At 35.9% G+C, this 26,534-nt stretch overlaps 1 protein-coding gene across 19 annotated transcripts in view; it reads right to left on the reverse strand.

Annotated features, from left to right (window-relative positions):
• Window positions 1-26,534, reverse strand: part of Hdac9 (histone deacetylase 9) — an 897,356-nt gene that overhangs the window by 385,619 nt on the left and 485,203 nt on the right. For 4 of the 19 annotated variants that reach the window (XM_008832701.3, XM_008832691.3, XM_017798023.2 and 1 more), the window contains 3 exons: window positions 23,941-24,091; window positions 22,710-22,836; window positions 20,354-20,475 (listed from right to left, as the gene is read on the reverse strand). In XM_008832701.3, coding sequence (XP_008830923.1) covers window positions 20,354-20,475; window positions 22,710-22,836; window positions 23,941-24,091 — 400 coding nt within the window. Of the gene's footprint in view, window positions 1-20,353; window positions 20,476-22,709; window positions 22,837-23,925; window positions 24,092-26,534 lie in introns of all 19 variants that reach the window. The other 15 variants (XM_017798011.2, XM_017798029.2, XM_008832682.3 and 12 more) reach the window with 5 other exon arrangements.

The following is a 26,534-nucleotide window of genomic DNA, read 5'->3' on the forward strand; positions in this document are numbered from 1 at the left end:
TTCTGCAGCTCAAAGGCCCAGGACAGGGCACTCACTGCCTAAATTGATGAGCAATACTCTGCTGAGTGCTATTTTCTTCAGATTTCCTGGTGGATGGCTGGTCCAGTTGACACTTGGTAAACTACTTCCTGGCTTACGAAGTGAATGCATAAACTGGTACTCACCATGGCATTAAAAAATAATAAAAACAAATATAAAATAACTGCTTTGTTCAATGCTATGACATATAAACTGAAAATTCTAATTTGAACCCATAATAATACTTTAACAATGTGATTCTAGAAAGAAACACTATTATAAGTGGAAAAATAATTGCTTTAATTAGTTAAAAAATTAAAAATCTTCTATTTAGTTAGTTCCACTACTTAACTAAATTCAGTTAACCACTACTGAATAAGAATATCTAGAACCAATCCCGCAATTGGAAGTATGTCTAATTATATTCTGTTTTCTAGGCAATAACAGTATTTATTTTATAGGATAAATTCATTATGTATTTATTAAATGAATCATGGATGGTGAAATGAGTGTGTAAATGCTGAACAATTGCTTGGAAGTAATGGCTTTGGTCTCTTTGGCTCCTGGCAGTCACGAATCACAAGAGTCAGGCATGGTGGCACACATCTATAATCCCAGCATCTAGGAGTCTGAGCTAGGAGAATTTCAAGTTCTACGCCAAAATATTCAACATACCAAGACCCAACCTCAGTAAATCATCCAACCAAATAACTCAGACAGACGGTTCAGGGCTGAATGGGATGCTGGAAAGAAACAGGTGGAAGGTAAGTACAGTGCTGAGCAGAGGAAACAACCACGTCCAGGGGAAGGGCCTGCAAGTTCAGGGAAATGAGGGTAAATACGATTCTGGAAAAAGGCAAAGCAAATGGAAAATAAGATACAAATATCAAGCAAAATTTAGCTACCTTATTAAATGCTAGGAGAAGCTATTCAACCTGTATCTTCAAACTCTCTTCTGGCTCTGTCCCCTCAGTATGTATACAGGCTTAAAGGCTTAATCTTTTCTTGCAGTTCAAGTTTTTTCTTAAATCTTTTCTTAGTGTTGCTGTAAGCATTCATTCTTCTTTTTCTCTCTTCTGTTGTATATGTGTATGTCTGCGTTTCTGTGTGGTGCACGAGGCATATTCACATGTGTGTGTAGGTGCTTATGAACATGAACATATATGGAGGCCAGAGGAGGATTCCAAATATCTTCTTAGGTCTTTCTCAACCTTGTTGTTTTTGTGACAGGGTCTCTCACTAAACTGGAAACATGTCATTTTGTCTAGGCCAGCGAGCTCCCTGGATAGGCCTTTGTTCTCTCATGCAAGCATTAGAGGCACATACAGCCAGGCCTGGCTTTTATATGGATGCTGGACATTAAAAGTTTGGTACTTTTACTTGCATAGTAAGTGTTCTTACCAGCTGAGCCACCTCACCAGCCCCTAAATTAGCCCTTCTTGTTATCATCACTTCCTTAACCACCAAATACTGAAACATGCATGATTCTAGCTGTCACTGAGTAGTGACATTACAATATCTCCGGCTGTATTCAGAACAGTTAATAACGTCTTCTTCAGTGCCCAGCTATTAAATGGGCTCATGATGAATCTCAATAGACATATTTTTAATTAACAAAGGCATACTTGTATATGTTTAAGAATAAAAGGAAGTGTACATTAAAAAGAGGGGTTTCAACAGCTGAAAATGGAACTAATTTAAACTTCAACTTTCTTAAATTCTATGAATGTATTGATGTTGAATGTTACTGCAAGAAATCTCACAGATCAGATTTGGAATGTCAGAAAAATTTCATTTTTTGGCAAACATCACAAATACCATGTGTGGGAGTTAAGGAAATTCATATTCTATAGAGTTTAGAAAACTTTTATAAGCTAATTCCTTTATGTGCATTAATTTTAAATACAAAAAATTTGTTTATGTAGTATTTTAATAGCTGTGCCCTTAAGATTACTTCTATTTTAAAAAGTTTTTAAAAGGATTTGTTCTAGGACTGGAGCGATGACTCAGTGGTTAAAAACACTGGTTATTCTTTCAGAAGACCCAAGTTCAAATCCCAGCACCCATATGGCTACTAACAACTGTCTGTAACTCCAGTCCCACGGGATCTGACAGCCTCTTCTGACCTCCGTGGGCATTTCACGACACGGGTGCACTTATCTACATGCAGGCAATACACGCACAACATAAAATAAAAATAATAAAATTTTAAAAAAGATTAGTTCTATTTGTGGATGTAAACCCTCATTTTAATTTTTTAAAGAAACAAACTCTTTTTTAAATATAAGACTAAATTGCTGTAGCTATTATCCTCAAGCACTCCTCAACTGAGCTGAGAGCTTTCCCTGTAATACAGAAATATATGTACAGAAAAACGTCTCGGATATTTAAGCATATACATTTAGCATTAAGGATGAAATAAGTCTTGAAAAAGAGAAGATAAAATTTGACAAAGCAGCATGAGTTTCAGTAAGAGATTTTAAAGGTGATTATGAATTCAAGGAACCCCTTCAGGTAGATCAAGGGGCATTTGAAGAATCAAGTGTTAATATCTTATGTGAGTGTGAAACAGAAAAATTAGTAAATGGAATGCTGTTTTGTCGCTACGCTTAAGGGCTCCACACAGTGGTAGGGTGGGGAAAGGAAGAGAAGTAAGGGAGATAGGCTCAGCTCACGCGTGCATGTTAGAGAAGAAACATTAGATGTTTTGTAAATGAAAGGAAGAAGACAAGATTTAAATTTCACAAATTAGAAGGGTTCAGTGAACATGCATTTGATGACCTTAGAGAAATAACTGGAATGGGGATTGAACTAAATGAGAAACCAACTAAATCAACAGTCATGAGGCTTCAGGGCAAGCAATGTCTGCGCTATTATCTGATGAGATAAATACAAGTGGATGCCCCCTGGAGCTCCCAGATTTCTGGATTATGCCATTATGTAGAAGGCGGTTCCATGAATCGCTATAGGAAGCCATGCTATTCAGCTTTGTTTAAGCAGCTTTCTGATACATTTTATCACATAAACTTGTTCTTCAATTTCTGTTTGCCACTATACAAATCTTTCCATTCCAAAACTGTAGGTGACATCTCTGGTCCACCTGGCTCTTCAAGCCCCTCAGACACATCCAGGCCCAGTGGATCAGTAGTACCAATGACAGGGCAGCAGTGACTTCTGCCCAGCCAGGATCTACCCTTCACCCTCTCCATGCCATTGTGCGTCTTGCTCTTCTGCTGTTTCAAAACCTTCCAAGTCACTTAGCCATTGATTATTCATTTTCCTTTTCACATTTTTCTTTTATAACCTTTATATGACCTTCAGCCTTTGGTAATGTTTTTGATGATTCAATTCTGCCTCAATGGAATCAATAAATTTACTGCATAATTTTATTCTACTATTTTCCTTATAATATATATTTATGAGGAGCACTGTAATGTGTTTAAGTAAATGGCAGGATTTCACCTCTGGATTTACTTAGTTGCTACCAGAACTCTTTATAGACAGATTTTAAGTAAAACAATTTCTATTTAGTCTATTTTCCCTGGATGATTGTCTGGATAAAGAAACCTCAAACCATACAAAATGGTATCCCAGTGAACTCTAAATAGGTGTAGTGGGTGGTATCCACCAAAAGATATGCATGCTTTTCTTAGAGCCTGTGTACCGATTGGTTCCAAGACACCTTCCCCAATGGATACTGACATAGTTGGATGCTCAAGTCCCTTATACAAACGATAGAGCATTTGCCTATAGCCTAGATTATTTATAATGATCTAGGAATACAAACGGTATAGTGATATTTGCAATAGTGTATTATTTAAGGGATAAGAATAAGGAGAGAAGCCTGAACACTCAATATAGAGACAGCTGGATGAATCTGTAGATGTGGAAGCTGAGGATATAGAGAGTTGACTAAATGTCATATTAAATAGTAAAGGATGAATTAAGTCAAAGATGGATTTAAGGTCACCAATCACCTGCCTTGGAGATAAGGAGATTATCCTGGGTTAAATAAGTGGATCCACAGTCATCACAGAGTCCTCTAAAATAGTAAAGAGAAAACAAGTGCATGTCAGATCACAGCTTGAGGAAAACTGTACTGGTCATTGCTGGCAGTTTTCAAAGTTAGAAAAGGCAGAAAAGGATATACACTTGGAGCTGCACACAGGCATACAGCCCAGCTGACAATACATGTTAGCCCGGTAGACTCATTCCAGACTCTGGTGTCTAGAGCTGTAAGATAATAAATGTGCTGCACTTGCCAACTAAGTTCATGGCAATCTGTTATGGCAGCCACTGGGAACCAATCACGCTGACTTGTGAATTCCAAACCGGCACTGTTTCAGAAGTCTGGTGATTGTGAAACACTGGCTCTGGTTTTACTGTGCTGTGTATTTATTGCCTTATTTTTAGGTAATAAAGTAGGATATTAAAGAGAATTACTAATGATAAATCCCAATGGTTAATAAAAGGACAATTATTTGAGTTGATATTTACCATTTTATCATATTTAATTTTCTATTCAATTTGCTTATCCAAAAATTAATACAAAAGAGAAAAAAGGCAAAAGGCACATTTTTTTTCTTTTGAATTTTTCTGTGAGAGTTCCATAGAGTATTAAGAGTCATTTATTTTAATTCTAAAGTATAAGTAATACTTTTAAAATAACTAAATAACCGTGACAAGCAAGCAATTCCCCAAACTTGAGTAGTAACATTTTCATGTGCTCCCTTTACAGATTCTAATAGAAATATAAAATTATTAAAGCATACACTCTATGATAATGCCTACTTGTAAGAAAAAATTTCCCTCTTTAGTTCAATATAGATGAAAAAGGAGAGGAAGGCAGCTTAAGCCTCTAATTAGTTTTAAAATATGGTGAATTAAAAATATTTTTGCTTTTATATATGATCTGTATGGTATGAGATATAGTTCCAGACTCCTACAACTTAATCAGCTAAATATAAAATGTAACCTTCCATCTGGTAAATCAATTTAACAGACGTAATTGTGCCCCACCATAACTCAATAAGACACCGAGGAGAACCATTGAAACGCTATTTCCTTTTCTATAGAAGAGAATTATGTTCAATTTCAGCATGCTTTGCCTTTCCAAAGTGAAAGTCAACAGGGAGGCATCATGCTCCTTCCCATGATTTTCCCATGAGAAAATCACCAGCAGAGTAGCAAGCTTGTGCTTCTGTTCTTGAAGCATTCCATAATACTAACTTGGCTTTAACCAGAACATATTATTTGGCAGCTAAAACCTTTAATTAGAGTTGTGGTTGAACAGATTTTCACTGAGTTTATGTTCTGAAGGGGCTCAAAGAACAACATTGCTTTTCTAACTAGTTTATTCTATTTCAGGTGGTTTAAATGCTGTGCTTTTCCTAAGGGTAGAAAAAAAAAGAAAAGAATGATGTTCATATTTCTATTTTGCTAGTTTTAGTTACAATTCACCATTTCGTAGTGAGTGCTAAGCATCAGAGAAGAAGAAAAGATTGAGGCACTCCTTCAAACAAATGTTTACTGAGCATTTGCTCTGTGCAAGGTTTATATTGGGATCATGGAAGAAAAATTAATTAAGCAAATATTTTATGTGTATGAGTGTTTTGCCTGCATTTAAGTAAGTGTAACCATGTTGTTCAGTGCCTGTGGAGGCCAGAAGAGAATGTTGATCTCCTGGAGTTGGAGTTATACACTGTCATTAGTCACCATATGGGTGCTGGGAACCAATTCGGGTCCCCTGAAAGAGCAGTCAGTGCTCTTAACCACTGAGTTATCTCTCCAGCCCAGCAGACTTGTCTCTTAATCAGCTCTATGTTCTCAAAGTAACCACATTTCTGGGGGAGCCTAAGTGCTGAATAAAAAGTTTGCTTTGATCTCCCTCATCTCTTGCCTTATTCAGAAAAAAAGCCCCAGAACGGGCCAATTATGAAAACTCCTTCTTTGAGTATTCTGAATTCAAAGAGTGGTAACAGATCTCTAGGAACAGTAACAGAACTAAAGGACTGATACTCCTGGATCTTCAGTCTCTTTCCAGTCTCCATGCTGTGAATTTGTAGAAAGACCAACTCAGGGTCACCAGGAAAAAGCTTGTTTTTTTAATCAATTAGCATATGAGCTCCTGAGCTGTTGTTCTTCAATTCTTACCTCCACTTTCCTTCTAAGTTAAACATAGGCAGCTTCTTAAACTATGTACTCCAGTAACATTAAAAAATATTTTCTTTTTAACCAGCTTCAAGTTTCAACCTGTAACAGGACAATTTCAAACTCAGACGTTTACTGTGAATATAAACTTCCTGATCTTTGAATTTTACATTCTCCTCTTACACTCTTCGCCTTCAGAGAGACAGAGACAGAAGACTTAATAGTCAAGGTGTTTCCCTATGTAGCAGGATCTTCTCTCCCGCTTATAGGCTGGGTATATTCCCGTGGCCTCATACAATACATTCTTGGGTTTTCTCAGTGGCTGTGGATTCTGACTCACTATTCTTATTTTTAGCCAGTCAAGCATTATAAAGCTATCAATGTCCATCTTTGGCACATGCAGCACTTTATTTCCCTTCCAGCCTTCTGAAGAAGTCTCTCATCACTAAATTCTATACTGCATTTTCTTTTCTGACTTTGATTCCTTGTAAGTCTTCCCAGTTCCTCAATTCTGTAAAATTGGCATGCATACTAGCCCTGATCTCTGTTTCTTTCTCTTATTTTACTCCTCTGGGAAGCTCATAAAAGCATTGTATTTGCAATAAGTGGGCATATTAATTCTTCAAGAAAGTAAACATTATCCTAGTAATAAATCCTAAGAGAAGTCATTCTCCATGTATGTATACATAACTATAATGCAAAACATAATGGGTGTATTTTTAAAACTTCTATACAAGCTGGATAATTACTCTTCATGTTTTTACTACAGCTAAATTGTAAGAGAATAGCAATGAATTTTTTTTTCTTTTGGGGGGGGGCTCTCCCTGTAGCCCCAGCTGTCCTGGAACTCACTATAGACCAGGCTGGCCTTGAACTCACAGAGATCCACCTGCCTCTGCCTCCCGAGTGCTGGGATTAAAGGCATGTACCACCATGCCTGGCTGCAATAAATTTTTTAAAGCAATAAAAAATTTAAAGATATGGAATCTTGAAACATATAAAAATTTATTATTTATTTATTCATAAGCCTATATATTTCCCTAAAGGAATCTAATAGATCTTTGAAAATAGGACTTTTGTATGTAGAAACTGTAAAGTAATATTTGGCACTAATTTTCTTTAGTGGTGCCTTGTAATATGTCATTGATCAACAAATTAGGTCTTATATTTGTTTATAGCAAACAAATTTGGATAATTTAAATTTTAAGGAAGATGTTTTATTTTTAGAATAGTTTATTTGAAAAAGTTAAATATTTAGCTGTGGAAAGAACATGTCAATTTGTGGTTTTAAATGATTTCCTTTCAATAGAAAATGTCTGTCAGAGTTGGCCTTCTGATGACTAGCCCAACTTCATATGCTATTTTAAAATATTTTGAATATCATGCATGATTGGAATGAAACTAGTTTATGAATGGTACAAACTTAAATTACTTGGACTCTCTGCTTTTATTACAATGGATGCAGCATAGTACTTTAATTTTAGTCAAATTTCCTTTTTCAGTGATACTTAACAGCAGATCTGTCTGAACAGAGCACAGAGGTTGAAAGGCAGATTTCTTGTCTTCAGGTCTGGCATTGTACCCCCTACTCTAGTATATAAAGTAAAGACTGAAGAAAGTTATGAAATATATGAGACAGCTCAAACCAGCAAGAAATAATGAAATGTATGTCTAGCTTTATTGTACAAGGTCAATAAACTCCATAGGCAGGACATTGAGAAGTTATCCTGCACATAGAGACAAATGCTCTCTACCTTTAACACATAAATTTAACTGGCTATTTACAGTTACTCTTCAAAACTGATTTTACATGCTAACTAGCACATCAAAATTACCTGCCACATTCTTCTTTGTCATAAATTTACAATGCAGAGAAAAATCGTTTTGAAGTAAGGAAATGCCATTATGTCCCATGCTCCTGTTGAGACTGTATGTTCTTTGTTTTCAAAATATGATTAAAAAAAGATCTTAATGCATTTCACTGGGGAATACATGTGATCCTATTATATCCTTAACATTTAAAAAATATTTTATTATTTTTGTATTTTATGTATGTGCGTGTATTGCCTGCATGTATGTGAGTGCACCCATGCTGTGGAGGTCAGAAGAGGGCTTTGGTTTCCCCTGGAACTGGAGTTAAGGATGGTTTGTAGCTGCCGTGTGGGTGCTGGGAATTGAACTCGGGTCCTCTGCAAGAGCAGTCAGTGCTCTTAATCACCAAGCCATCTCTCCAGCTCTGTATCCTTAACATTTTGAAAATAAAATTTGAAAGACAAAGTACTACATAGATTAGAGGTTTGCATGTACTTATGTTATACAGAAGTTAGTCACATCTAAAAAACTACTTTTTGAATGACACAGCTGTATCATATAAAAATGTTATCTTCATTGTCGAAACCACACAAAAAATATGATTGTGCAAATAATCTAGGTGGCAAGGACAAAGCAAGTTGCTGAATTATGAGACTTCAATGCTCATGCTGGGAGCAGGGAAGATAGAAGGACTGTGAACTACTTTCTATGAGTTGTGATACTTAACACAGACCAGTGTCTGTATAATGATCCACATGAAATTCATAATAGGAGAATGACCAGGATCACAGCTGCCCAATACAAGGAGGAAGGCTGGCCATGTTTTCACTTAGTACAGTTTGTTTCAGAACTATGTAAGCTCTACACAGATATCCAGGGTGGGTGGCCAGCTCTTCTTCCCTCCAGTCCTAGTATAACTGATTCTACAGTAAGAGTGATTGATCCAGGTTGCACAAAAGCTGAGACATTAAGTGTGCTAGTCCTCATGCAGGAATACTGAGAGAAGTGCTTGCTTCTGTACTCTTATGCTGTGAAGAGGTAAGTCTGGGGTCACTTTGGGACATCCTTGTCATTGAAGAAAGCATTGCTGTATACAAAGTACAACAGAACTGAAACAGACCTCATAAGTCTAGTAACATTTGAACACAATGAATTCACATCATGTATATACCTGAACACTAGAAAGATTCCATAAAATGACCCTCTACTTTTAAACTAGGCTAATTTTTGTTTGTTTTTTGCGTTATAAATATTAAAGAGTTCTGAAAAGCACATTTTTGTTCAGAGCTTATTTTAGGGGTGACCAGAATTGCAATGCTTCTGAGACTGTGTCCAAATTCAGTGGAGACAGTCTGTTGTGGCTTTAGTGACTCTGCATAGGGTACTGAGGGATTTCTTACTGATACATCAGAGGTGTACCTGCCTTGGCCAATACCTACATTGTGCTAAATGGCAGTCATTATTCACAAGTGACTACTTAAATTTATATTTACATTAATTCAAAGTAGTCAATAAAAATTTAGCTTCTAAATCACACTAACCACATTTCAAGTGTTCAATGCCACAAAGCTACATGAGCCAGTGACTGTTGAACTGGTCAGTACCATGTACACAAACTGTCCACTACCATAGAAAATTCGGATAGGCAGACCTGCTCTACACTATTTTTAAAGAACAAGCTATACACAGCTACTGCAGCTGTCCAATAACTCCTCTGAGACTATTCTATGTAAGCTTCTTGAACACATACACAGTAAAAATAAGAGGTATTAATTGAAGTTGTAGGTACCTTATAGCTGCAGAGTGCTAGAATCACAACGCCTCTTTGTAGCTGTGTTCTTTGGGTGGTTTCGACCTTTGCTTTCACTCAAGATGAAAATCTGAAAATATGACATAGCTTCTCCAGGAGGGCAGGGCCCAGTCTAAGAAACAGTTTTCAGGCAACCTGTCAGAATCCCATTACAAGTGTTTCATGACAAAGGCCACGAGCCCAAGTGCTAAACGTCCTACCATTGCTCATCTCTTTCCTACTACTAGTAGGAACAGAACTAAATGCTTTTGTCAAGGAATGAAGATATAACAAGATTCTCTTCAATGACATCTTTTTTAATCATCTGATCGGAAAGAAAGAAAGACAATCTGATCAATCTGATGTCTAATCATTGATATATAATTGTCAACTTTTACAAAACTTATAATGACCTAAGACTCAGATAAAGAGAAGAAAGGATTTATGAAGGAAGACAGTTATTTTGCACATAAAAAGAAAAGAATGCAGTACTAGGACCTCAATAAGCATCAAGATAAGCGACGAAAGAGCTCCACAAAAGAGTTCTACAAAAGGGGAGGCTGGGAGGCTCGAAGAATGGTAACAGCACTTGATGAAAATTCTTGCATGCCTTAATAACCTCTTACACATTCTTTTAAACGTCTAAGAAGGCTCTTGCACACATGGCACTAGTTCCATCTCAGACTTCTTTGCCATAAAGGATAGTGTCATTTCAAAGGAAACACAGAGTTGGATGAAAGCTGAAGGGAAATAAGGTCACAAATATTTAATTATTTACTTTGTTTGATCTTTTAATTTATTTCATTAGCTATGTCTAAAGAAACATAAGTGTATATAGTTGTATGGAATATTTCCTCAGTATTTCAAGTTCTATAGCTGTGAATTTTACAAATTAGGACTATTTTTCAAACATTCCCCTGACTTTACAACAGATGGCTAAATGTTTTAAAAGTCTTAATTATTATTTTTTGCCAATTTCTCATTCCAATCTTATCTAAAATGTCCTGCCTGTACTTTGAGCATTTTATAAAGCAAAAAAATATTTCATTAGACTTTGCTGTGGGTGAACAATTATGTTGAATTCAAAATACAATTATGCAAGAATCATTTATCTTCTACTTAGGCATTCTTCAGATAATTAGCACTTTCTTACTATATGCTTCAGGAAAGAAAACGATGCATTTCCTTACATACAATCTTAGGAAACAGTTTGATCTATTTTTCCTTTAGATGAGAAATCTGAAATTTAAGAAGAGAAGCACAGTTAAAGTCTTTTAATTTATGTACTAGTATTAATAATTCCTTTCACTAAGGCTATACAAGTATTCTTAGTCACTTACTGGAATTATGTATGTTGAGGTTGTCATATGTCAGGCACCATTCAGAGGACTTTCATGCAGTATGGGTATATTGCTTACAACAGACTTGCAAAGAAAATCTTTTCCTCAGTGGACATTTGAAAAAACCGAGGCTGTAATGTGTGGAGATTACACAGCTCTGAGCCAAGGCAGAATTCTCAACCATATTATTTCTATGCCTTGTCTCTCTAGACTAGATTGGCTTTTTCCCACTAGTTTCCCCTTCAAGCAAGTAAACTGAGTTAAAGATTCAAAGTTCTTACAAGGATGATTAATTACCCCACAAATCACAATTGATGCTTGTGCTAGGCTCTAATTACCCATCATATTAACTGCATATATAATTAGTAAGATCAGTTTCTCATTTATTGAACTATGAATTTTAATTCATTGTGGTTATTGAGTGTAACCTAACCACTCTTAATTTTTGGCTCAAGAAAATTAATTTCTGCTATGAGTACTATGATTTTAAAGTGAAAATTTATACATTATAAATTTGTATTCTTCATCCATCACAAGTAATCTTACTATTCAAAAACTACTTAAATATGCTTTATACTACAATAATTAGTAAGTAATAAAATGTAGTTAGCTTGTATAAATGAAATCTTATTTTTAAAAGGAGCTGAGAGCTCTGATTACCAGATAGTCAAAAATTGGTTTTATTTTTCTGACCTTAACAAATTTCATGGATTAGCTATTATCAGAAAAATAAGTCAAATATAGACAAAATTTCTTACAAATTTTCAATGTTACAGGTTAGTGTACACTCCATTCTGATGCAGTATTTGAGTAAACTTCTTTGGAATGTAACAATAGACCTGATTTCTACTTCAAAGGGAAGAATAAGAAAACAAATAAATAAAGACAGAGAATTAAAAAGTCAAATCACAGAATGAATCATTAGGTAAGAGACTCTAGTATAAAGCATGTAACACGTCTCAAGCCAATATTTAAAAAAAATTATTTATTGTTACTCTATGTGCCTGAGTGTATTGCCTGCATGTATGGACATGCATCCATGTCTTGCAATGCCCACGGAGGTCAGAAGAGGTGCTTCCAGTTAAGACTTGAGTTTGATCACCAGGCCCCACATGGTAGAAGCAGAGAACCAATTCTCGCAAGTTTTCCTTTTATCTTCACGTGGAGGGGTGTGCACATGCACAAACACACAAATAGTTATAATACAATTTTTAAGGAAAAGGAATTTAAGAAATAAAAATCACAGTAACAGAAAAGCAGAATACCACTGATGAGTTCGTTAGTAAGTTGGACATTGCTGAAGAGAAAATGATCTTGATCTGCTCCCCCCAACAAATAATGCTAAACAATGAAACAGAAACCCTCATATCGTGGGGCAATAAAAATATTATTTATGTCTAAATAGAGCACCATGTAAACCAGTCAGAGGGGCTTAGGAAGGATGCAGATAGGGGAAGAGGTCGAATACGATAAAAAATGTACTGTATGAAATTCACAAAAAATTGGATAAAAAATTTTGAAATGTGATAAAGGAAATAAGGACTTCAAATTTAATTTATTATTGTTAGTGTGTATGGTGTGTGTGTGTGTGTGTGTGTGTGTGTGTGTGTGTGATGTGTGTGTGTGTGTGATGTGTGTGTGTGTGTGATGTGTGTGTGTGTGTGATGTGTGTGTGTGTGTGATGTGTGTGTGTGTGTGATGTGTGTGTGTGTGTGATGTGTGTGTGTGTGTGTGTGTGTGTGTGTGTGATGTGTATGTGAGTGTGGCCATGAATGGGCACATGTGGAAGTCAGAGGACAACTTTTAGGAATCAGTTCTCTCCTTTCTCCATGAGGATATAAGTCATGTCTGTTAGGTGTGAGCAGAAAGCTTTTACCTGCAGAGTCATCTCACCAGTCCCAGAAGGAGAGTTTTATGATACAGAGGATGGAGATCATCAAGAAATTAATGACTGACACTGATTTACATATATGAGAATCTCAGACAATATGAAGCTGTAGAAATATACCGAGTTCCACATGTAGGCACATCATGTGCAAAAGCCAAAAAGCCAAAGAACCTTGTGAGGAATGGGTCGGGAGAGAAGACACTGTCCATATGAATGAGAAGCAGCACATCAGCTCCTGTCAGAACCGTGTGATAAAGAGAAGAATGCTGAAGTACAGCGTTGAGCCCAGAATCCTGTATTCAGTAATGTCAGCCTTCAAGTATTGGGTAAAAACAAAGACAAACTGAACAAAGGAAATTTGTTGTCGGTAGACCTGTGTTGGTAAAAGACAAAATGTTAAAAGAAGTTCTTTAGTAAGAAGAGAAAGAAATGTATTCATATAGTCAGATCTGTAAGGAAGGAATGCACAGAGGCAAGATAAAATGCCTCATGATTCCTACTACTAACTGATCTGATAGATGCTTGGATGCTACAAGGACAGAAAGCAATGCTATGAAAACACTATTCATTTGAAAAACACCAACTACTAAAATGTATATAACAAAAGGTAAATAATCAGAGTGCATCCATAGCTAAAGCAAATACTGAATCGGTAGCTAAAAACTTCAAATACTAAGGCAGTAGTTCCAGATGCTTTCACAGGCAGACTGTTAGAGACATTTAAGGAAAATAGAAAACCAAACAAACCCATAAAACATTTCCTAAGAACAGGTAGTACTCTGTCTTTCATCTGAAAGAAGAAAAAAGATTTTTCAATAAAATATAACAAAACAAAACAAAGACAATACACAAATGCGCTATAGATCACAAGCAAATATGATTTATTCCAAGAACATTTGTCTGGTTGAATATTTGCAAATTAGTTCATGTGATCACATCAAATAGCTAAATATAACATGGGCACATGAATTGATACAGGATAAAAGTTTCCCAAAACGCAAATCAAGATAATTCCTTGAAGACTAGAAACAAAGTGGCCCAGGTGTGGGGGCACATGCCTTTGACCCCAGCATACTTTAGACAGACTCAGGCAGATCTTTGTGAGTTTGAGGCCAATCAGGTCTGTATCATAAGTTTCAGACCAGTCAGTACTACATAGTGAGACCCTGCCCTCCCTCCAAAAAAGAAAAAAAGAAACCAGCCAAATTGATAAAGAAAACAAACACACAGTCTACAGCTAAGATCACACTTAGCTGCTGAGAAAAAGATGTAATTAATTTGACCAATATTAGTAATAAGGGAAAGATGTCCTCTCACCTCTCCTATTTACTTTGTTCTGAAATGTGCTACAAAATACAATAAGTGATGAAAACCAAAAAGAATATATGTAGAAAAAATAAAGAAATAAAACTGGTTTTGCTTACAAAGCACATGCTTAGGTCTATAATCTCAAAAGCATCAAAGCAGTAAGACTCCTGAAAACAGAAAGCAATCACAATAAATTTGCAACATATAAGGTGTTTCCTTAGTTTTTTTTTCACTTTTTGGCACAAGGGATTGAACAAGCTTATGCCTGCCATACTCTTCCACTGATCTACAAACCCCCAAATCGATTTGTTAATTCACAAAAGCCAAATGCCTTCTTATATACTGGCAGTAAACCACTAGAATTTGAGTAACACTAATATTTGCATTGATATCATGAAACACGTAACTACAGATCTAATACACTTGTATATAAGATCTATATGATGAAAACTATAAGACTTTGAAGGAAGAAGTGAAGGAATTTCTAAACTAAAGGAAAATTATTATTGTTCGTGGATAGAGAACAATTGTTAAGGTGAAAATTCTTTCCAGCTTTATCTATAGGTTCAACATAAGTCCAGTAATTATCTCAGAAGTCTTTTGGAGAACATCAACAAACAGATTATAATGTACGTATGGGAAGGCCGAATGCAGAAATTAGCTAATACTGAAGAGGAGATGGAGGACTGATACTTCCTGACTTTGTGGTATTGGCAAAAGTTAGACTAATAGAACAGAAGAGAGTCCACTAATAAGCATACACAAATACAGTCAGTGGCTTTTGATAAAGGAGCCAAGGGAAGGGAAGTCATTCGAAAATGGATGACAAATTTTTGGACAAACATTGTTGGCCAAATTGGGCATGCACTTACAAAATATTGAATGCAAATGAAGACATTAAACATTTTTCAACATTTACTCAAAATAGATTATAATTCATCCTTAAATTTTATTATTTTTATTGTATGTATATGAGTGTATTGCCTGCATGTATGTAAGTGTACCTGTGTCATGCAATGTCCATGGAGGTCAGAAGAGGGCTTCAGATTCCCCTGGAACTGGTGTTACAGATGGTTTTTAGCTGCTATATGGGTACTGGGAATCAAACCCGGGTCCTCTATAAGAGCAGCCAGAGCTCTTACCTATTGAGTCATCTCTCCAGTCCCAATAATTCTAAATGTAATGTATAAAACTACAAAATTTGTATAAGACAACCCATGTGTCTTTTTTCTAAGAATGAGGTTTTAATATAAAACTAAAAGCATTAAAATACTGATACATCTAACTTTATTAAAATCTAAGTCTTTTGTGCAGTGAAAGACACTGGCAGAGAAACAAGACCCACCTCGCGTGGGGGGAAATATCTGTAAAGCACTGAAGTCAACAAGTTCCCCAGTTTCTTACTGAAGCTGATCAATCTTCCCTGAAGGGCAGCTGAAGTACTCCTAGGTATTTACTCAGTTGAGTTGAAAACATGTCCACACAAAATCCTGCAGCTATGTTCATAACCACCAAAACTTGGAAGCAATCAAAATGAGCTTCAACAAGTAAATGGGTAAATCGACTGTGGTTCATGCATACAATGGAATGTTATTCAGTGACAATATTTGATAAGTCATGAAAAGACATGGAGTAATCTTAAATGTATAATGCCAAAGGAAAGAGGCCAGCAGGAAATGGCCACATCCTGTATGATTCTAACTGTATGACATTCTTGGACAAAGTACAACAACAGAGAAATTTTTGAAAAAGAATTACTAGTTATTAGTTTTTGTGTTTGTGGTGTGGAAGAATGGGCCAAACAGAGGGTTTTTAAGGGGAGTTTTCAACACACGTACTTTGAGATAGCTGCTCAATCTTTCCTGAATCAAAAACTATTCTAAAATTGAATGTTTATTGATGAAAAACAAGGTAAGTGTAAATTAACGCATGATACAATCAATTACATCTCCTTATACGGCAAAGACTTGAAATGCGCTTGCTACTGCTGTTGGAAATCGTACAAAGTTTTGGAATGTCAGGAAATGTGCAAAATGATAGAAGAGGAAGAAGAGGAGGAGGAAGTGAGAGATGAAGGGAAGGAGGGAGAGATTAAGGCATTTTAAGAAAATCTCCTTGAGTTAATTTTAATTATAATAGCTTGAATAGGTTGCCAAAGTACCACAACCTGACTGCTGACTGCTTTATCAAGAGAAGATTTATAAAGCTATATATCTCATTGCTGTCTCCTTTCCAGTTACTGTGTGTGGAAAATGCCATTGGCCTTCCAAAACCCTAACTTATATTTGGACTCCTTCCATCTTTGAGTCATATTCCTGTGCTGCTGACCAGTAAAATGAGTATTTCAGTAAGGCTGGAACACTCTTATTAGCCAAAGCCAAGTATCATATGGCTTGTGTACTTTAAGAGGTTAATATACCCAATCATTTTGCTTTGTTCAGAAGGATTAAATAGAAAGGTTACAACGTTCAAAGAAAAGCAAAGTTCAGTGGATAAGACCTCGATAATAAAACAGAGGATAAAACCTCTAGAAATTTTTACTGTAATATTTTATGAAACATATGCACATGATCACTGGAACAGAGTCCAAATTAAATGGTTTTAAAGGTCAGTTCAAAGTCACCATATATGCAATACCTCTGTGAGAAAAATACACTAAATTTCAAAATTGCCAAGACCCAGAAGGTTCCTTCCTTCCTTTATTATCAATACAATAGTGTCTTTTATAAGGCATGGGAGTAATCTATTACAGTAATAATGCTATGTTCTGAAGCTTGGCATTCAGGAAAGAATGTCCCTATCAACACACCCTTGTGTTCTAGAACAGTGATTCTAGAAGGGAGGGATACTTTAAGTATGGGCAAAAAATATAAAAAATTTAAAACAATTATGTGATTCTCAACCTCGAAACCAATTATAATAAAGCCATTGATGAATGGAGGAAAGTAAATGGACATTATTCGCTAATTGGACTACAAGGGCAACTCTGATTCTCCCAAGAGGAAGGAAGCAAAGGTCCACTTTGCATGACGAAGGTCAGATTTCTGCGGGCAAAAAGTCAGACTTCTATAGCTGACTGCTCCCGGGTTGTCACTAAGGACAGTGGGGCCCTGAAAGGTCAAAGAGCTTCCAAATTGTGCTCCCTGCTTGCAGGACCTCCCTTGGGCTACCTTAATCTATTTAAAGTCATTAAGACCTTTACTCTAGTTCTCATTTTATTCTCTTAAACTTTACTACTATATATAGACATTCAGTACACAGTTGGTTTGAAAGAAATAAAAACTATTTACTATCATATAATCTCAAAAGACAGGATCCACTCATTTAACAAGTTCTTTTAAGTCCAAGACTGAACTCAGTGAAATTCAAGTAGATAGCACAAACTGACAATATGGCTCTAGAGACAAAGCTTAACTCTGTAATAGCTGTGCTGGTGCTTCTTCTGGATGATCTACGGCAATACTCTAGAGGTAGATTGCAGTTAAAATGATGTGACTTTATACAAGAATCAATATCCACAATCACAGCCTACATTTTATCATGGTAAAATTATACCGTTTACTTTTTTAAGACTTTTCAATCAGTGGAATGCAGTAAGTGGTGAAGTGAGCGTAACCGAGATATCTCAGTGTTCCTCTGTGGAGTGCAGTTACGTCTACATTTTCTCACTATGCAACTGTCAATACACCAAAAGGACTGTATTTTTAAGAGTTGAATAGTTCTGCCTATTTGTAATAAATGAAGGATATCTCAATTTTAGCTAGTGTATAGAAAACATCTGTGGTTAATTACATAATGCTTTTTTTAAAGCAGACAATGGGAATTGAATTAAGAATACTTTGAAACCTCTGTAGAGATATTAAAGTATTGATGGGTTTTCAAGAACTTTATTGCTACAATGCTTAGAAATGTTTGGTTTTACAGATCAGCAGCCTGACACTTCATAAATATCATATTTTCAGTAGAAAATGAGCAAATATAAAATATTGGGCAAATTCAGAAAATATACCACTAGTTAGGCCAGGGATTTTGCTATCATTATATCTCACATAGAGAGGCAGCAAAAATGTCTTGCATAGCTGCACAGATTTGAGAAAGAGTGCATAACATATATCCTGAGCAGGATTTTGTTGTGAATTGAGAATTTCAATGAGAATAAATTAACAGCTTGTTATTCACTCTTCCCAGAGGGAAAACGAAACTGTTCTCATGGAAACAGTAGGATATAAAGTACCAGCTTTTTTTGTTTTGAAAAAGATGAGATTTTCTTTCTGGATTCTTGAAGGCCCCAAATACCACTTCCTTCAGGGACAGTATTGGCTCTGTAGTCAGTTTCTCATGCCAGTGATAAAAACATGTTCAAAGGCCATGGGATCAGGACAGAGGTGTCTTGAATGTAAAGACACCTTTGAATGCAAAGTTCCCATCAGGAACTTCCTGCCATAAGAGGACTGACTGACCAACTGTTTTCTTTCCTTTCAGTGACTACTTGGGCTCTTGCATGTCAGTCCCTGTCCTGACTGAAGTAATATTCATATTATCTTTTTCAGTAGCTCTTATACATACTACCGGTAAAACTACACATCAAAGCTGTAAGTCTCATAGTTCATGAATCAATTTTCATAAAGTACAACCCAGGTTTTAGAAATACATAGAGTATCACTCTTTGCTTTCTTCCTCTTACTTCAGAGAAGTTTATCTATAAGAAAGGCAGTAGGATTCATAGGGAACAATGGGAAATTCTGGTGCAGTACATAAAGCTCATTCTTGTCTACACACAGGATTTATGCACCTAATGTTCTAGAAATGCAAAACTCTCTAGGCTATAAAAATAAAAGGCACAGATTGCTTCAAGAAACGTCAGCACCTTTCCCAGTATCTGCTATCATATGAGCTAGATGCTGGGTAATAAACTTCTTTTCATGCTTAATTTTATTTTTAAATCTTCATTATGCCACAGGTAAATTATCTGACAGACAATGGCTTTAGCATGTGTTTGTACAATCTACATCCATTTTAATTACTCCACATTACTTGGGAAATGAATATAATTATTTGAAATCATCATTCTTTATATTTTATACATAAATTTGCAGTTCAAAAAGACCTGAGTAAAAATACAATATATTAAACTATCTGTTCTGTGAATAGCTATTGAGGTGAGTTGTAGATATAAAGAAATTTCAAGTTAGTAACTATCTCTAAATAGCAAGTTTTAGAACAGAATGTTGACAACTGTAATCCATGTATATTTCTACCTGTTACTGAAAAATATTGATTATAGCGGGAAAAGCATAAAACACATTAACTATCACATATCAGTGAGGTTCAAAAATAAAAGAAGACGGGCAGACAAATAGACCTTAGAGCTATAGGACTGTTAACTATGTTCTAATAGAAGATTCATTCTGTTATTCCTCCCAAACAAATTCTAACCCCCAGGAATGTAGGGACTTGTGTATTCTCACTTGCAAGAATACTAGGGACAATTTTTTTGCTCTGAGTTCTGTAGTCTGTAGACTACTAGGAAAGTAACTTAGAAGGAAGCTTTGATCTGATGTTCACCACATCAATAACTGGAATTAGAAAGGGTAAAGATATTTGTAAGGTAAAATACCACTTATTATAATACCCATTTTTACTTTAGTAAATGGTTGGCACAAAGAAGGAAACCAGACAGTAGAGGAAATTAGAGGTCCTTAAAATGGAGAAGAACTACATATCTATCGTTCTTCATTTCACCCATTATTGCTAACGTTGAAAATAATATGACTAAAATCCAAATATGCCAAGCTTTTAAAGTGAAGAAAGTTTGATTATATTGTGAATCAACTAATGTAGGGAGAAGGAGTGCATGGGTGGGTATGCATGTGTGGGCCCATGTATGTGCACCAGAGTACATGCATGTGCTTATGGATATTTGTCTCAGGACGGTGTTGCGTAGAGTACACTACACTTCAGGTCCTTTCATTTCCATTGATAGGGGTGCAAAATGAAACTGAGGTATGTCATGGAAGAGAAAGTACTGTTCTTGCTAAGCCAACTTACCAGTTTTTCTCAGGGGGAAATCATCCTTGGCATCCTGAGCTCCTGGTAATGTGTATTTGTAGGATGGAGATGTTCCACTAAGGGGTGGAGAGCTTTGATCCAGTGATGTGTGGTGGGCGGCCCTACAAAAGACAAAGAAGGTGTTCATACTGAGGCTGGATTGTAGTATATGTTGATCAGCAATGATCAGCTGTACATGCTGTGCACGTGCCTCAGCTGTGTTTATGTCTGTTCCCCTTACTGTATACAAACCACAGCCTCATGTAGTCAAGTTCACTGTAGCAGGATGCTGTGGGATGATGCAGGATTCTAAAGAATGCCCACCCTGCTCTGGTCATTCATTCATATCTAAAATTTCACTTCACTAAAAGTAGGAACTGAGATTTCTACAGTCTGAAATTACTATGTATGACTTCTGAATAGCTATACTAAAAAAAAGAGAGAGACATCACTTGAATATTTGAGAGCAGCCAATATAGAACAAAGGTGGTGAAAATGGACATTTCCCAAAGAGTTCATTACTGCTAGTGAGTGCCACCATCCTGCTAGCCTTGTACATCATGAGGCTCTTTCTACTGAAAAGACAGTAGAGCCAACAGTCTCAGGTCTCCTGACTCCTGCACCGTGAAAGGGAAAGCACATTCTTCTATATAAAACTAATTTAAAAATATTTTCTTTCTTAAATGACAATATCGAAAAGATTTAATTGTGTTATTAGAAAAGAGTTTATAGGACTGAACTCAGGCTACACAGTGAATAAAAACAACATGATTATTACATATAATGGAAACAATGCATAGGGCAGAGGGCTACCACCATAATGACTGTTCTACCACAGTTATTTATTTGAAAAAAAAAACACATTCTCAATAATTAACTGGCTTAAGGACATTTTATGTACCTATAACTGATAAAAATAGTATTAAAAGTGCACTGTTTTTCTGGTCTTTTTAATGGAGAAGGAAACTGATCTTTCAAGAATTCAAGGAAATTGTCCACAGCCACATAATGGATTCCTGTAATTCAGATTCCTAAATTAATGATTTATGGAATCTGGAATTGGACTATACCGAAATTCAATTCCATATAAACAAGAAAAGATCACTAAGTAACACAATGAGCCACATTTAATATACTCAAGAGAGCAGTTAAAGAATTTTCAGCTGACAAATTATTTCCAAATAGTTGTTTCTCATTAAAAAAACTGTTTCCTTTTAGCACACTATGATACCAATTACTTTCTCAGGTCAACTGATATGTATGATGGACATGACATAATCTTTCAAGTGTATAAAAATTTGGAACACGCCTGTTACCTTAGTTGGGTATGCATGGAAGGGTAGATACCTATAAAATAGACTTATAAGTACAATAAGGCTTTTTAAAATCTCCTGGGATGTTTCCAATTTCCATAAAGTAATTAATATTTACTTCATGTCATGGTAATGTGAAAGACTGAAAAATATGTTCATGTAAATTCTTAAGGTCACTTAGCAAACATATTTATGAGAATGAAATCATTATCTATTAGCCTATTAGCAAATGTGATTTATCTATCCATTCTCCAGTCTGGTTCTGAAAAAAAACATATTAATCATATTTCACAGAGAAAAAGAATTATATAGTACATAGTAACTCTCTGCCAGACTTGAGGAAATACGGTTCCAAAAAAAAACTCTAATGGCACAGTGTTTCATGTTGTCAGTTTGTGTGTCAGAAGTCAAACTATTATTTCTCTGGGTGGAAAGAAATGAGGTGGAGTGGGCAGGGGTGAACTAGTCACTGAGGACCTGGTTTTATTTATTTAGTGATTTTCCTTCTTTTTCTTCTTTTCTTCATTTTTCCTTATCTTCTTTCCCAGTTTTCTTTTTAATAAAAATCATTTGAATTTCTCAAAATAGCTCTGGTTAAATTTATATTAAGCCAAGTAAAACAAAATGAAGCCACAATCTGCCAAACCTCCACAAATCTTATCCGATGTACCATCTCAGAATAGACAGAAAGGAAAAAATAAGAAGTACAAATCCATCCTTTGGTCCCAACCCCTGTGTCAGTTAGTCATTCAACAGAGAATATAATACGTCCCGAGCCCTCACTGATAACAGGTAATGCTAATCAGGAACTGCTCTCTCTTCTCTACTTTCTCACATTTTTTCCTAGACCTTTCCAGCAACCCTAGTGTCAGGTGCTATTGCTATACTCTCTACGGAGAAGGAAATTGATTCTTAAAGAATTCAAGGAACTTGTCTATTGCCAAAGAGCTGAGAACTGCAAGGCCAGGATTTGTACCCAGGTTGGCCAAACAGAACTTCTGCTCTCTAGTCTTGGAACGAAAACAAACAAACACCGAACATACGTGTACCAGAGCTTGGGATGGCGGCTCACGGAATGATTCTTTCCATTAGCTGGAGTGTCTTTTGTTGCTGATTTACTCAACAGGAATTCTTGAAGCTTCTGCTTTACTTCTGTACTGGCCACTGCCCCTGAAACACACACAGAACCAGAAGCTGACAGTGATGACCTTCCTCTCACACCTCAAGAACACTTAGCAAAGGATAAGAAGGACTATCACTGGTCACAGCATATGAAGTTTTCCTATTAAAAGAAGAATCCAGAATGTACTTAGGCCTTAGAAAATAGCAGTTTGCAACTGATATACCTAAATTGCATATTTTCAAAAGACCTTCAAAGAGTTTGTTAATTGCTTTTGCAGAAAAGAGCTTCCAAGGACTAATATTAATTCATATTTAAGTTTAAAAGTTTTAAAATAAAATATTGCTAGGAGTTGTGGCCTCTAGGTCAGTGATACAGTACTTGTCCATCATGTGTGAAGCCCTATGCTCAATCTCCAACCCTGCTAAATGCATGAATGAATGAATGAATAAATAAATAAATAAATAATAAATGCCGTGACTAAGCAACAAAACACTGACTTTTGATTTTATTCTTTTAATCAAGAATGTTGAGGACCAGAGCAGATTACTTCAATACGTTAAAAATGATCTTTTATGATTTTAAAAACTCAACATTGTTATAAAAAATTCCTTTGAGTATTAAACAAATGAATATTGCTGAAAATTTCAGTTCAAGTGATCAAATTTTAAACTTTGCAACGACCTGAGTTTGAACTGACTGGATGGAGAGGAATTATTTGGGTCTGTCTCCCCCTGCTGGATGGCTATTTTGCAAGTTTTCTGCCTCGAGACTTTCCAAAGTCTAAGGAAAGGAAACAGAGGCACACTTTAACTTTCAGAACAATCGTTGCTTGGGCAGGAAGAAGGAAGGAATGAAGAGATGCCAACATAACTTTATTATTAAGCAGGCTCTTACATCACTTTAGTGTTACATTACTTTGAAGGTCCAAAAAACAAAACCCTGTATCTCTGCCAAAGCTTTGTTAACTTCTCATTAGGCGCCACAGAGCTGATATGAAATGTCAGAACTTCACATTTTGGTCTGAAAATTATATTTTAATTAAACAGACAGTTTCGACAAGTTGTATTCCACTTTCTTTCTAAACAGGTTCCTTGTGACGGTGAACTAAAGACGAGGAAAGAAAGTCCATCTTTTACCCTGGTGCCTCTTACTTTCTCGTCCTCTATCTTTGCCTCTGAGCGGAGGAAGCTGCTGCTCCCGGCGATGCCTCTCTACTTCCTGCTCTTGCCTCTGCTGCTCCAGTTTCTGCTCCTTTTCTAGGAGTTCTTGCTGCTGTTTTATGGCTAGAAGTTCCTGTTGCAACTTGCGAGAAGAGAAAGACATGAGAGTGTGCAATTTCTTTAACTTCTAAGTCATCACTTACTGCCCCAAACTGGAAGGTTACGGAGCTTTACAAAATTGTATTTAGACTATGCTTCACCCACTTTTTTTTATTGAAATCTGAAGACAAGCAACTGATGTCATCATGGTCTTAATATCAGCAACAAACAAGTTTTTAGATAAATCTGTTCCTTAAGCCTCCCTGTCAATGATAATTACCAAATCCACTTGGCTGTTTAGATGTTGCTGGCTGCATTTTTAGTTCTTTCCTGTGTGCATAGAAATACAGAAACAGGCAAAGGCAGAGATTGCCCAGATATCTGCTTCAAAAAGTCTCTCACCTTATAAACAAACAACTAAAACCTTCAGGTTTTACTCTGAGAAATGGTGTAAAACTAAACAGAATAGAATGGGTCAACTGAAGAATAATGACTCTCAAGTTCCACCTAGCCTTTGGCATTACTAGGCATGGCATCTGGAAGAGAGCCTAAGCTACTCTGAAACGCAGTTCTTTATATGTAAGATATACATACTTTCTCTCACATGGCATATTCACAATTCATACAAAATTTGGTTTTTAAATTTGAATACTACAAATTTCAATTATTATTACTTATAATTTTGAATACTAATTAAAGTCTAATTTACCATTTTATGCTAGGTACCTAAAACTCAGTATACTGTACCAAAATAATAGAACAAATTCATAAACTATATGGAATGGTACTAGGACCACTCTGGAACAACAAGAAGGCAACTTTGTATGTCAGTCACCGCAGCTTATCCATCTCCCAAAACATGGTTAGGAGTATTTTTACTTATTCTTTGTGTTAAAATCTTGGTGTTTGGGCTTTTATACACCAACCTCTTAATAGATGTTTTCAAATACTCCATTGTTACTTACAAATTCATGCTTCTGTTTAAACTCCGCTTTAATGTCAGTTCTATATAGATATTAAGACTGGTCAGAATGACTACATACTTCATCCAAAGCCTTAATGCAATTGAACTTCATTTCTTTTTAGCAATTAAATATCACACAATTTAATTACCATAGTCATTACTTAAAGATTATAGGAATGAGGTTTAAAAACTAGAAAGAAAATTGGGGGTTGGAAAGATGGCTCAGCAGTTAAGAGCACTGGCTGCTCTTACAGAGGACCCAGGATCCATTCCCAGCATCCACATGATGACTAACAAATGTCCCTAACTCCAGTTTCAGGGGATCTGACGTACTCTTCTGACCTCCGCAGCCATTGCACAACACGGGTGCACTTACACACATGCAGGCAATACACTCATACACATAAAATAATAAATAAAACATTAAAAATAATTGTAAGTAATAAAGCGTCAGACCTTTATTTCCAGTGTCTGGCCCACGAGTGAGGCGGGGTAATAGGAGCTTTGTGGACACACAAGGGAAGATAACAAATCTTAGAACAACTACTTTCTAGCTGTGTAACTTTGGAAAGTGTCAGAATTTCCCTCTATGTAAAATGACTCAGTGAAAAATGGTGGAACAGCATGGAACACAACAGATGCTGATTATGACAAAAGCCAGAGTTCAAAAGCTAATACAGCAAAAGTTTGATGTATTGTCTTCCTCATGCAAATAAATCTAAACGAATGTAAAAACTAGCAACCTTTAGCCCTACCTGTAAAGCAGTAATGAAACAAAGCAAATAAAGGTTAAGGAACTATATAACTTTCTAACCTTAAAAGAAAAATGGAAATCATTAGAAAATCATTTTGAAAGTTACAATTTTCTTTTAGCCATCTCATTACTTTTATTCTCTCAAGAGCCTCTATTCCAACCTTTTCCAGATGTCATTCAACCTTTTGTATCATTTTTGTTGTGCCACAGTAACAATTAGCTATTTGCAACCCTTATGCTTTGAATAAAATCAAATAATACATGACTTACAATTTATATTAACTGTTAGAAGGGGAACTAAACATTAATGAAGAGAATAAATCCAAGCCAAGCAACCTGTAATGCTAATAACTTAGCATCATGGCTTAATCATCAGGGAAACAGAATTCACACACAAAAAGAAAATGAACTGCACAGTTCCTCAGATATTGAAGTATGAAAATGAACATAAATTTTACTCCTGCTTTATTGCCATCTGAGCATGCCCAGAAGGATTGAAGAAAAATATATAGATACTAATGTTCATACTATTGCTTCAAAGGTCAAACTGAAATATTTTCACATTCATTAAAAATTAAATATATAAACTAAGTAGTGGTTTCTCATATTTTAAAAATAGTCATCAAAGCTTGGCGTGGTGGCACACGCCTTTAATCCCAGCACTCAGGAAACAGAGGCAGGCGGATCTCTGTGAGTTCAAGGCCAGCCTGGTCTACATATGAGTTCCAGGACAGCTGGGGCTACAGGGAGACCCTGTCTCAAAAAGAC

This window comes from Nannospalax galili, unplaced genomic scaffold (genome assembly GCF_000622305.1).
Source record: "Nannospalax galili isolate Female #2095 unplaced genomic scaffold, S.galili_v1.0 scaffold450, whole genome shotgun sequence".
In the NCBI taxonomy this organism is placed as follows: Eukaryota; Metazoa; Chordata; class Mammalia; order Rodentia; family Spalacidae; genus Nannospalax; species Nannospalax galili.